At 40.0% G+C, this 13375-nt stretch overlaps 1 protein-coding gene across 1 annotated transcript in view; it reads right to left on the bottom strand.

The window, feature by feature from the left end:
* drosha (drosha ribonuclease III) overlaps nt 1-13375 on the bottom strand; it is a 235815-nt gene that overhangs the window by 161997 nt on the left and 60443 nt on the right. Inside the window, exon 17 of the mRNA XM_038275611.1 lies at nt 3985-4092. Coding sequence (XP_038131539.1) covers nt 3985-4092 — 108 coding nt within the window. The remainder of the gene's footprint in view (nt 1-3984; nt 4093-13375) is intronic.

The following is a 13375-nucleotide window of genomic DNA, read 5'->3' as shown; positions in this document are numbered from 1 at the left end:
GACAGTCAGTGAAAAACATCCATCTCATTAAAACGTGGTCGAGCCCGTCGGAGTGGAGCCAAATGAAAAGTGACGGAGGATGTGAAATCTGAGAGCCGCCGCCGTCGCCGCTCCTGCAGCTGCTGTCTGAATCCAAAGACGCTGCGGCTGTTTTCACGCCGTGCAAATCATTCGTAGGATCTAAACAGAACTTTTATTCTGAAATTGAAATGTTTATTGTAAAACCCCTTCCTTTGCATTAATCTGTATATTTAACCGTTTCTTTTCCACACTTCTTCTTCCATTTTTGTTTTTAACTCCTTCTTCGTCATCTTCTCTCCTCTCTGTATCATTTCCTGCTCCAGCAGTGAAGCTCCTCCACTCTCCATCATCAGCATGCACCCCATGGGAGAATATTCCCTCAGTACCTAGAGGACCCCGGCGGTGGGTCTACTTGGAAAACAAAGAGCGACCAGATTGAGGAATTCTCTCCAAGGATAAGACGCATGTAGATCCCTTCTCCAAAGGACAAGGAACGCTGCCAACTCCCTTTGGTTCATATGCAAACAAGCCTGAATCAGGAGAGAAACAACTGACTGTTCGTGACATAGCATGCTAAGGTTGTGTTATCCTAGATCTCTATTCAGATGAATAACTGAACAGAGATCTGATTAAATTTGGGATATTACCTATTAATTAATCCGATTAACTGTAATTCCTCAATTTTTTACATAATTGCCAGTTAATACATTTTAACTGCAGTATACCAGAGCAGGTGATTTCAGGCTGAGGGGGATTCAACTCTTGGATGCAGAGGATCCTGTTTCCTACCTGAAAGATGCTGATTTCAGGACAGGAGATAAATTCAAACAGAAATGCATCTAAATGTATTCTTATTTTTTTATAAATCCAGGTTGGTGAAACAGGCAGACATTTTTCAGAGCCATTGGCTGCAAGAAGCTTCTTGGTTTAAAGTCAGAGCTGAGTCGTTTGAGTCTGGTGTTTATGGGTGAAACAATACACAGGATTAATTTAGTATTAAAGGAAAAGTCCGGTCAGCAAGAAATGATCAGCGGATCATTATTTATACATAAAACTAATATGTTCGCAGTGATTTAATGAATTTAGCATTAATCAGTAAAAAAAAAAAAAAAAAAGATTTCGTCACGATCACAGAGTCTGGTAACAGCCCTTTTTGCCCAAATATAGTAACTCCTCACTCCTGATATCTTAAGCCTAGCACCATTCTCCCCACTTTACAAGCTAAAATCAATGGGAAGTACTAGACACACCTAGCCTAGTAAACTAGCCCCACCCGCCAGCGGCCTAAATCATTTTTTCCTGCGAGTTGGTCTAGCCTCGATTAATGCCCCAGGCCCTAGAACTGGCAGGCCAATCACAACGCAGAGATGGGTTTAGAATGTACGCAAAGTGGGGGGGTTTTGAGGGTGTGACGCTGCACGACGCAAGAGAAAGCACAACAAGGAAGATGGCAACAACTATTGTTGTCGTTTGACTCCGCTTTGGAATCAGTATTGGAAGGATTAGACTTGGGGTTTTCGTTAACACGTGAGCAGGAAGAGGCTCTACGCTCATTCATTTTTTAAGAAGGACGAAGTTGCCGTTTTACCAACAGGCTATTTGTTTACACTCCCCCATCAGCTTCCTGTCACGCTTACTATGTCACAGTCAGTTGCTCTCATTGGTCAAAGCGTTGGCCAATAGGCACAGACATGGTTTGAAAAACAGGTTCATCGTTGGATCGCCAACTTGAAGAGGGAGGATTTGCTATCAAACTTCTGGCCAGAAACCCACATCATTCATCCCTTAATCTCTGCTTCACACAGTGCACTCTTCATCACCATCATGGATAATAGCACGTTGTGGCAAACACCAGATACAGCACTGGGACTTGATCAACAGCCGATACCGCACCGTGACGTCACAAACCAGTAGGTGGCAGTAGTGTTCTTTGACAAACATGGATGACTCCAGTAAAGCAGATTCAAATGATGTCAGGTTTCTGTTATGTTTTTCTTTTGAGTATATTCAGTCTTGCTTTACTCCTTGTTTTCTAATGTTAGTAGTTTTATTTTTATTTTGCTGTGTTCTTTGGTTTTTTACTGTCCTTGTCTGGGTTCTGTTATGTTTTCTTTTGAGTGTTTAGTTTTCTTTTCTCCATGTTTTGTAGTCCTAGTAATTTAACTTTGTGTTGTTATTTCCAGTCTTCCAGGTTTCTATTTGTTGCTCTCTGCTGCCCTCTTATGTTCTCCTTCTTCCCTAGCTCTTTCCCTCTTGTTCGGTTCACACCTGCTCTCAGTTTCCTCATTAGCCCTCTCTTTGTCTCAGTCTCCTTTTAAAGTCCTCTCTCTTCAGTTCCTCTTTGCTGGGTCCTCGTCAAACACTGCCTAACTTTGTCAAACTTCCTCCAACTTCGTCTTCCTCGTTGTGACAGTGATTCCCCTGATGTCTCCATGGTTTCTGGTTCGTTTTGACTAGTTTTTAAGTTTGATTCTTTTGGATTTTTGGACTCCTGGTTTCATGCTAGTTTAGACTTCGTTTTCATTATTGGATTTTTGGATAACCTGCCTTTGTTTTCAGTTTCCCTTTTTAATTAAATCTAAAGAAATTGACCTCTGCCTTCCTGCCTCTGCTTTTGGGTCAACACTCCATAACCAAATCCTGACAAATGAGATTACTCTCAATTAAAAAAACACTATGTAATAATTTCATACTTAAAGTACTTTCTGAACTTTGTATGCTGAATGTGACCGAACATTTTCTTTAATGAGTTATAACAAAAAAAATCTAATTTAAAATCTGAATGGTTACAGATGCTAAAAGAGCAACCAACCTAGAATAGTGATGAGGCCAAAACAGAAGAAAACATATAAATAGTTATAGTTTTAGCTTCACCAAATTACAAAAAAGAAAAAAAAAAGATTAAGCAAACTGAAAAATGATTTGATGAGCTGCAGCTCTAAGTGGAGATTTTACCAATCCTGCTGCTGGTCTTTGACTAGACTAACTCCCACGGTGTGGACCGGTGGGTGCGTGGGAGGTGCTGTTCGCCCCGTTATGATGGTTTCCACACTCGGGTGATTTCAGTCCCAGCAGAAGGTGAATTTTTTGACAAGTCAACAGACACACAAACAAAAACAAACAACCGCGTCTCGGTATTAACGCCTCTGCGGATACAACGGTTATAGGAAGTGGCAGCTCTCACCGCAGAGAGGCCCTGAACGTGAGCTGCTGTGTTAAAAACCGCTGCTTTGCTTCTTCCAACCTGGTTTCTGTTTGGCTTTTCTTTAGAGGATTGAATTAACCAAAGGAGGGATTTATTTACGAAGAGCGCACCCATGTTTCCTTTTTAGCACGCATAAAAGACAGGTCGTCGTTATCCAAACGACAAAAGAGCCGATCGCTGATCGATGCGGGCGGTCGGAGAAGTGAGCACCAGGCACCTAAAGCGAACCCTATCGCCCCCCCTTCCCCCTTTTTTCAGCTATGTACAGGCTACAACACATTGATTTCTAATGTATCAGCTTATGACAGCTCTTCAATAATGCTGCAGGCAGCCCGAGGAGAGGGGGTGGAAGTGCTGGTGGGGTTTGCACACACATCTTTGAGGCTGCAGACCTGACAGGGAAGAGCTGGCATTACGGAGGAGGGCTTGTTGTTGTCCTCCTGACTACTGTCACTGCGAGTCAGAGAGCTGGGAAACAAACTCAGGCCGGTCACAGTGTGTAGGTGTGTGTCTGTGTGTTTGCCCAGCTGACTCCTGAGCCCGTTTCCTCCTGAACAATCCCTGCAGAGGTGGATCGGCTGCAGTAATGAGGGGAACGCTGCCTCAATGGATTCTTCCTCTTAACAAGCCCCAGAACTGTTTTTTTTTTCAATATTTCCTCCACTGCAAGGATTTACCTAACCTTATTTATCATGTTAGTTATCATCTCTGGTAGCCTTTAAATAATGCAGCCGAGGACTGTGAGAGTTGTGGCTCACCTGCAGGAGGCAGCGGTCCTTGAAGACATAGCCGATGAGCTTGTCCAGGTGCATCAGGCACTGGTGGTATCGGATGTGATGGGTGAGAACCGGGAGCATCATGGCGTGCTGTTGGACGACACAGAATTGGGGAGAAAAAAAAAAAAAAAAGGTGAGATCATGTCTGGTGTGAAAAGAAGAATGAAGGGAAGCGAGCAGGGGGAGAAAATCAATCAGCCGGCCATTATTTATTAAGAGGGGCTCTGCAACAGAGAGATGAAATAATCAAAAAGCCAATTGCTGGAGTGTGAGCGGGAATGACAAGAGGAACGGGGAGGGAAATTCACATTTGGACAGGACAGCGGTGGAAATCGAAGCCCTCTCTGACAGCCTGAAGCGCTTAGCTTTGAGCAAACACTGACAGCCCTTCCTGACCCTCACATATGAAGGCGAAAAGTTTCAACAAAGTGGAGGGAAAGTAGCCAAGGTGGGGGGTTTGCGGAGAGGAGAGGAACGATCTTATGGAATCATTACCGGGAGGCTCATCGAGTGTACACACATTAACCCCAGCACCGCCGCACAGGAGGCGAGGGAGCGGCTCGCTTTAATTAGTGCTGCTGGTGGGGGAGGGGGGCCTGAGCCATGTGAGGACCAGCGGTATTACCACACAGCCTTAGGGCCATCATGGGGGCCACGGTGACACGGTCCCAAGGCCTCGTTAAGCAGCCAATTAAACAACTTCGGGCAGCTCCTGGCCTGTTCTGATGACTGACTGACGACACTGGGGATATATGTGTGTGTGTGTGTGTGTGTGTGAGAAAGATAAGGTGGTGAAGGCTTGTTAGAGATGACACTCCAGTAATTAACAAGCTCACCAATCATGTTGGGATGTTCTGGACACCACCAGCACCAACACACCTGTGGCTTAAAGACTGAAAACATCCTTTCATGGCTACATTTCATTTTTCTTTCCTTTTTAAAAGAGAGTCCAGGTTTGAATCACAAGCGGCTTCATTTTGGCCAAGGTTGGTTGCACAAACAAGGAATTTTCACTTTGGCTTCACAGAGCGCCGACATCAAGGATAAATGTTTAAACTTCAGTGGAACCAAAGGATAAAAGGAGCATTACGTACATGTATAGATACCACTGATGAAACTCACTTTTCAGAGGCTTTGAAATTTATTTTTAGGTCGGAAAAAATATGAAGAAAAAAAAAATCTGCAAAGGGAGGAAGGACAAGGTTCCTCTATGTGATGTCGAACAGACCTCCAGACATTTTATCAAAGCAGTTATTTGTCATTTATATCCTTTCTGCTCCCATTTGTTCACAAAAAAGAAAATAAACTTTAGTAAACATGAACACACAAACATATATTTGTTCATTTAATTTACCAGCACTATGGTTTCGATGGATGAGGAGTCGGTGTGCCATAATGGCCCCTGATCTACAGTACAACATAACAGATCTAACTTCAACTCCCGGCTTTATTTATATTATGGAAAGGCTGACTTTTTCCATCAGATTTGAATCTGGAAAATTAAAAAATTATTGGGAAAATTGGCGAGGTTTTATTTCACCATTGAGATCAGACTTTGTTAATAGTGTGGGATTGGGTACCCTTTTAGAGTCACAGACTGTAAATTGTTTGCTTATAGTTCAATACATGTATAGAATAAATGCGCGGATTCTGTTGGATGTTGTGTTTGGAAAGAAGAAAAAAAAAATGTAAAATCGGTATGTATACTTGTACGGGAAAAAATATTTTCAATAAAAAGTGCAAATATAAAAAAAAAAAAAGCCAAGCTCCAGACGTAAATAACATGTAAACATATATATATAGACCTGTAAAAAGCATATATAGCAGGCCTTGACAGAGACTGTCAGACTTAGATCTAACAGAAATAGATCAATTAGATCAGCTAACAAGCTTGATCCTGACCTGTCGCAACCTTTTCATCATGTCCAACCCCCACCTCACAGTGTTATTCATGTCTCATCCCTTGTTACCGGGACGACAGCCCAAATGCTGATAATCAATAGACAGAAGAGTCCAGGTATAAACACACAGTATAAGCAGGTCAAACTAACCATTCCTGATGTGTGGATAAACTGGGTCGATTGTTCAACCAGCAGGAAACAACATCTAAAGGGGCCCACTTAGTTAATGTTATGTTGATGTTTACATGTTGCCTTCACTTCAATTCAATTAAATTCTGTTTATTTATAAAGCACCAATTCACAACACAGGCCATCTAGAGGCACTTTATAGTTCTACCAGATCATACAGTCAGATTGATTCAAAGTTTTCTATCTAAGGAAAACCAGTTGATTCCATCAACTCATTGAAGCGAAGGCAATCCCTCATGTTAAGGAATGCAAAGGATGAGCTTCACAGATACGCCTTTAAATGTGTCCTTTTGATGCGCATTATAACCTTATAAGTCTTGATATATTGTAATCTTCACATAAACTACATTTTCAATAAAAAATATATCTGCGGCTTGGTTTAAAAGTTGTTCAAATCATGATTAGCATTACCACAAAGCAGCATCAAATTTCAAGCATTTGTTCAAATTCAAATCAAACCTTTAAAGGGTCTTTTTGTGATGCAAAGTTTTTTAGCTTTTAATAATGTCATTATGCAAGTCCTTCATTAAAAACAGGCACAATGTGTTTTAAGCTTGATTGATGTAAGTCTGGATAATCCTTAGGAACATCCGGATACAACTTTTTCATTTCCGAAACAATACCTATAATGAACAGATAAAATATTAGCACTAATTGTACCAGCTTTCATTACTTATTTTATACTGTTTAATGTTAGAAAAATCAAAAGACGACAACAAAAAGGTATGAAAACTACCGACCCATGTAAAATTAAACAATGGGTTACAGAAACTTTAAAGAGAGTGTTTCTAACAGCGAGACGATATGGGACATTTTAGATGCTGACTGATAAAATCCGTTTTTTGGCTAATATCCCACCTAAAAATTAGCTTATGTGTGCTTTTAGTAGAAATTATCACGTGAGGTGACGATGTGAAATGGATGGCACCCACATGGGAAAAGGCAGCTTCATTGCTAAGACAAGTGTCCTTCTTCAAAGAAAATATTAATTCAATCTAAAAAACTCACACCAAGAGAAAAGACAATTAGGAGAAATTCATTGATACAATTACTTTGTCTTTGGCGCGCAGACCTCTGCAGGAAAAATATCACTTAATTTTGATAGATATGCCTGAACAGGAGCAAAGAATAGGGCTGTTTGCCTCCCAGGCCAGAAAATGGAGGTGGAGTGGATATAGATGAAGTTGGTCAGTCTGTAGACTGCTGTTTGGCGAGACGGTCTGCTGAGCTTTATGGATTGTGTGAGTTGATACTAGAGCTTCACTCAGGGAACTGGAAAATGTAAGTCCAGTTTGGATAATACAGGTTGAGAGAACCTGTCCATGATGAGCAAGCATGAAGCGACAGTGGAGAGGAAAAACTCCCCGTTGGGAAGAAACCTCTGGCAGAATCGGGCTCAACATGGCGGTCTTCTGCCGGAAAGGTTGAAATGAGACACGGAACGCAGTAAGAGTCCGGGAAAGAAACCCTGATGAAGCTTTAGCTATGATAGTGGAGGAGGGGCTGGAGGTGGGTTGAAACGGGGTCATCTGAATAAAGTCACAGCGCATCCGCCGCCCGCGCACAGGAGCAGACAAGTTGCGTATTGGAGGCCTCTTAAAATGAACTTCGGATGCCGATTGGCTTACATGGAGGTGTGGTTCAAAGCTGATTGGCTGTGTCGCAGGTGGATGTAGGAGAGCAATGAGTTTGTTCAACTGAGCTTCCGTCTAGGCTCCATATAACAAATATCTCACTTAGGGCAAAAGGTTATATTAAATTATATACAGTGCCTTAAGAATATATTTTTCCTTCCTTAAAATTTTTTAACTTTTGCCACATTTCAGGATTCAAACATAAAGATTTAAAATTGTAATTCTTAGTGGAGAATCAAGTGTTAGAACGGCCTGGTCAAAGTCCAGACATGAAACCAATTTACTACTGTTCACCAACGCTCCCAATCCAACCTCACTGAGGTCCAGTTTTAAAAAAAGAAGTATTAGAGTTAGATTAGGATGTATGATTTGCTCATTATCAATCGTTCTGCTATACTTGATTGGAATAAATTCTGTTAAGCCTTAAAATCCTTTTTCCTTACTGAATTACATGGAGATTACTCCCTATTTGAATAAGAACCAGACAAAACAGAAGAATGGTCTCTCAATGTGCAAAACTGATAGAGACATACCCCAATCGACTTGCAGCTGTAATCGCAACATAAGCTGCTGTTATAAAATATTAACTCAAGGGGCTGAATAATTTTTGCACAGCAATTCTTTCATTTGTTTTTATTTATTCAAACATGTTAAATGTCCAGTAAATTTAATTCCACTTCATGATTGCGTCCAACTTGATGATTCTTTTTATTTGATTTATCTGATTTTATGTTTGAGACTGAAGAGACTTGAAATGTGGCAAAAGGTCAAAAGGGTCAAATACTTTCCCAAGGCTCTGCATATCCCGACAGATAACCATGGGAGGCCTAAATAAAGCATCCTTTAAATGTGGAACTTGATTTTCCTTCCGTTTCTCAACAGAGAACCTGTATTATTGGGCCATATTGACGGACCACCCTACTCCACCACTTCTTTCAGCTTCACCCCTTATGTTCAATGACTCAAGTCAGGATAATAAAACACTATAAACAATAAAAACTATATTGTCGTAATTCATTAGAATATTTTGATTCTTTCCTGATTATGTAATGTGTTTTTTTTTAGTGCATCAGTACCTCCTGCTGTAAACACTCCATTGCAGGATGATCAAACCAGTGTATTTCACAGCTGGGAAGCTGTTACCACTAACTGGAAACATAAAGAAAAGATTACTCTGTTTTAATGGTAGGGGGTATTAAAAGTTTTATTTTAAACTGCGTAAATATCTGTTTTTACTATATTTCTAATCGACAGATTTGTCTAACGATCAATTAACAGGATTTTAAGGGGTTTTTTTTATATTAAAAATTAGATTTTTAAATATTGTTTTTGCTCAGAAGCTCATATCTTCATTTCCATATAAGATAAAATAAAGCAGATATAATCGAAAAGCAATAATAGTTTTTTTCTTCTTGTTTCCCAAACTTACTTTAAATTTCAGTGAGAAAACAAGATACAAAAACAACATTTAAAAATCCAAGCTCCAGATTTAATTAAAAGTTAGCTGGATTTCCTGAGAATCGCTGATTTGTACACTGCATTTCTCTCCATTTAATCATTTCACTCATTCCAAGGTCACATCTGTTGCTTTATCTGAATATTCAATAAAAGTGTTTAACATGAATGAGAAGGCCATTCCTTACCGACTACCCTATTCACTGCAGCAGGAGGCAGAATAAAAGTCCTGTATTTTTAAAATGTGTTTTTGGAGACTTGATGGCCTTCACTGATGTGGTAAAGGCCAGAGGAACACACCGACATGAATCAAAAAAAAAAAAAAAAAAAAGGAAAAATTTACTGAAGTAAATCAAAAATAAACAAAAAAATAAACCCTTTTAGGCCTAATAAATAAATAAAAAACCTTGGCATAGTTGAGAGCTGCTCCTGAAAAGACCCGTCGGCTTTCAAAATATAGAAATTAGGGGTCACTTTTAGTGGCCATCTCTCGTCTCTGTCACGCAGTGCTCAGAGTGCAGCGCCGCAGCTCCAACTGAAATTATTCATGAGGCAATTAGTCGTGGCGGTACAGCTTGAAGCAAATATAATTGGACAGCAATTATGGTTAGGATTCTTCCTTGGCGGACCTCGCCGGGAGAGGGGTCTGGATCGTGAGGCTACAACTTTCTGTCATTCCTCGCCGAACGTGAGCAGGAGGATCAGCTGTGGGCCATCTTCGCCGCAGACAGCGATACGGGGATGTTACTGGGAGGAAGAACAAGTGCAGAGCCGATGCTAATCATCTCCAGAGCAAAAGGCCAGGATTAGCAGGACCGACAAGAAATTAAAATATAGTAAGAAGCTGCTGTGTGCTGTTCCATTTCATTACACTGAAACTCAACAACACATGCAGCTTTGGATGCTTCTGCATCTATTTATGGTTCAGCTCTCATTAGGTCTGCTAACTCACAGGCGTATATGTAAGTGAACATGACCTGAAATATTCCCCCGCAATAAAGACAAAGACGCAGATAAAAATAAATTCCCATCCCGTTTCATTTTTGTTGTCGGTGAAAACCGCGCGAGGCGCAGAGGCTGTATGTAAATAAACTGTCAGGTTGGGATCGTTACGTGATGAACGGTGTAAGTGCTGCAGCTCGACGGGGGTCCACTTTGCTCATACTGATTCTGACACTCGAATGGAGACGTGGCGCAGAGATAGAGGAGAGATCAGAGGCAAAGTTTCTGACAGCGTCTGCCTGAGTGGAGCTGCACACACAGGGATGTTCTGGAAGGATGATCACCGGGTAGTTTTTTGTTTTACTTTGAATTTCAGCTTTCATTCCCGTCACTCACCTTTTTATTAGCGGAGACAGATCGGCATCTCTGTATGTTTGGAGGTTAAATTAAAAAACGGAGAAGAATCAAAGCTGCATTCATGCAAAACGACAGACAGTGAAAAATGGCCCCCCCAAAAAAATAAACGTCTGAAATGTCTGAATTTTATGTTAATCATCTAACATGACGTCACAAAGCATCAAAATTAGCTTTTTAATGCCTATATTTGACAGTTAGAGACTTACTCACACTGTTTTATATATTCACATGTTGCTACCACCACTACAGAACCCTTTTAATTTGATATAACTGCTTGTCAAGGAACAAAACTCACTCCACAGCATATATTAAAGCAAAATGGCAAAGGGAAACAGGTAGTGAAATATCAGATGAAGAGTGGAAAAGAATAAGGCAATATCAATGGAAATGCCCCAGTTCAATGACCTGGCAGGAATTTAACTGGAATAACTTTATAAGGTATTTAATTACCCCATCCCAGAAATCCCCTGTCTGCTGTGGTCACCACCATGTCTTTTGGGATTGCCCAAAAATTCAAGGTTTTTGGTTAGAAATACATAACTCATTACAAGACATTTTGGTAACGCTTTCTTTTACAGTATCAATAACCATGTAATAACATGGTAATAACATAGCAAGTTACACTATATTTAGGGTTTATACAGGAAGGAGGAACTCTAATTTAATGCTTTTTTAATGCTCTTTTAATGCTCTTAGATATAATTTTAATGCCATCAATAAGTACCCATTACTCTCATATATATATATATATATATATATATATATATATATATATATATTAGGGATGGAACGATTTATGAAAACCGTCCGAACGGTTCGGTTCGCGTGTGTTTCGTTCGGTTCATGCTGCTTCTTTTTCTCATAGGCGAAGCGTATGAGATAACAGGAGTTGGAAGACGCGCCAGCAGCACTTTATAGGTCTGCTGTATGGGAGCGCTTTGCATTCAAAGCGACCTACGATGACGGCGGAGAGAAAGTTGTGGATAAAAACAGTGTGCAAGCATTGTGCAACATGTTTTGTTTACGCTAACAGCAACATGACCAACATGTCATGCTAACCCCGAAATCCCTCATACTCCGTCAGCAACCCCCGAACAGTGGATTTTGTGAACCGTTCCACCCCTTATATATATATATATATATAAAAACACGGCAATATCCTTCTTAATCTTTACCATCGATAAGCTGCAGCCATGTCCCGAATTTGTCGTTTTCCAGCCACTTATGTTAAATTTTACATTTTCCCCATTCTCTAGCTTTTCCTGTGCCTCGAGCTTCTGTTCCGAACATACGGCTTTAGGATCAACCAGGAGCAGTTCCACACAAACACGTGGAACCAGTTAAATCTGATGTATTTGACAACATTTTTTTATTTTTATTTTTATGAAGCATTTTAAATGCCATGATAATCACATTGAATGAATTGTAATGCCAATTAAGGCCTTAATTTAAAAAATAATAATTCAATGACTTAATTATTTTTAATGACCCGCAGAAACCCTGATATTACTAGGTAACAAGAAAAACTTTATGGAGAATCTTGCTAAGTACTGTGCATCAAATTTTAGGTGGACAAGTTAAAGTCAGACACCTTTGATTTCAAACCGTTATTACCAGGTAACTCAAATTCATTTTGCAGACGGCAATAAATGAAAGTGTTATCTGTTAAAATGCAGTTTATTACTTGGTATATAACATAAAACCCAATCCTAGAATAAAGCAAGCCAATCTTCTTCAATAACTAACTCTTATTTATATGTAACTTGAGTTCAGTTTTATATTTGTAGGCTGCGGACAATAACAAAAAAATTTTATGTGGTAATCTAATAGTAATTAAAACATTACATAGTCACATACAATTATAATAATTACATGCAGCTTATTATTTTGAAATCATATATCTTAATCTTGGGGTAATTACACCAAAAAACATTTTCGTGTTACCAAGTACTATAGTGCGACTTGCTATGTTATTACCATGTTATTACATGCTTATTGATGTATTGTAAAAGAGAGCGTTATCGGCATTTTCAGAGGATTTGCCGCTGGACTTTAAGACTTTGTATGTGGGATGTGTTTCTCAAGACTGGCTGAAAGTGGACAAATACTTAATGAACATCCTTTTGGTGGCCAGCAAAAAAGCTATCATGAGGAAATGATTACAACCAGAAAGCCCAACAGTTGGTAAATGGAGAGACATTTTGATGGAAATATATAAGATGGAACAAATAACAGCCTTTGTTATAATATATCAATAAGAATTATAAGGTCTATTCCTGTTTGGTTGTACATTAACACCATCCTGGAAAGAAAGAAATGAGCTGGACTGCTGCCACCAACACTTCCAATTATGGATGATAGAGTTCGGCCTGTTTTTAGTGTTTAGCTCTGCTTTACTCCTAAACAAAGCTGTGGGCTCAGATTCTACTGAAACTAGCTGTATGTGCTCTCTTTCATCCTTTGCCATGGAATCTGTCTCAGAGCTTGTTTGCTTAACAGTTCCTTCCCTAGAGAGAGTCACCTGTGGAGCTAGTTTACCGTTACCTGTTTTTTAAAAATGGACAGTATTCATACAGTGCTTCTATGTTCCTTTTCTATTCCCGCTTCTGTCTCCTTAAACCCAGTTGCCCTCAGCAAAAGGCCCCTCAAACTAAGCCTGGTCCTGCTGGAGATTTCTTCCTGTTATAAGGTTTTTCCTCTCCACTGCATGCAGGCTCAGTGTGAGGGATTGCTATAGTGTCCATTGCACAATGGAAGCGAACAGCTACTGTCCCAACATGTTCATCCATCAGGAGCGCGCCCTGCAAGTCCATGACTAGATGCAATAAGCTGGTT

Source organism: Cyprinodon tularosa, unplaced genomic scaffold (assembly GCF_016077235.1).
Source record: "Cyprinodon tularosa strain WSP-4 unplaced genomic scaffold, ASM1607723v1 ctg97, whole genome shotgun sequence".
Classification (NCBI taxonomy): Eukaryota; Metazoa; Chordata; class Actinopteri; order Cyprinodontiformes; family Cyprinodontidae; genus Cyprinodon; species Cyprinodon tularosa.
Note: the sequence above shows the minus strand (reverse complement) of the source record. Positions and strands in the feature narration are given on the sequence as shown.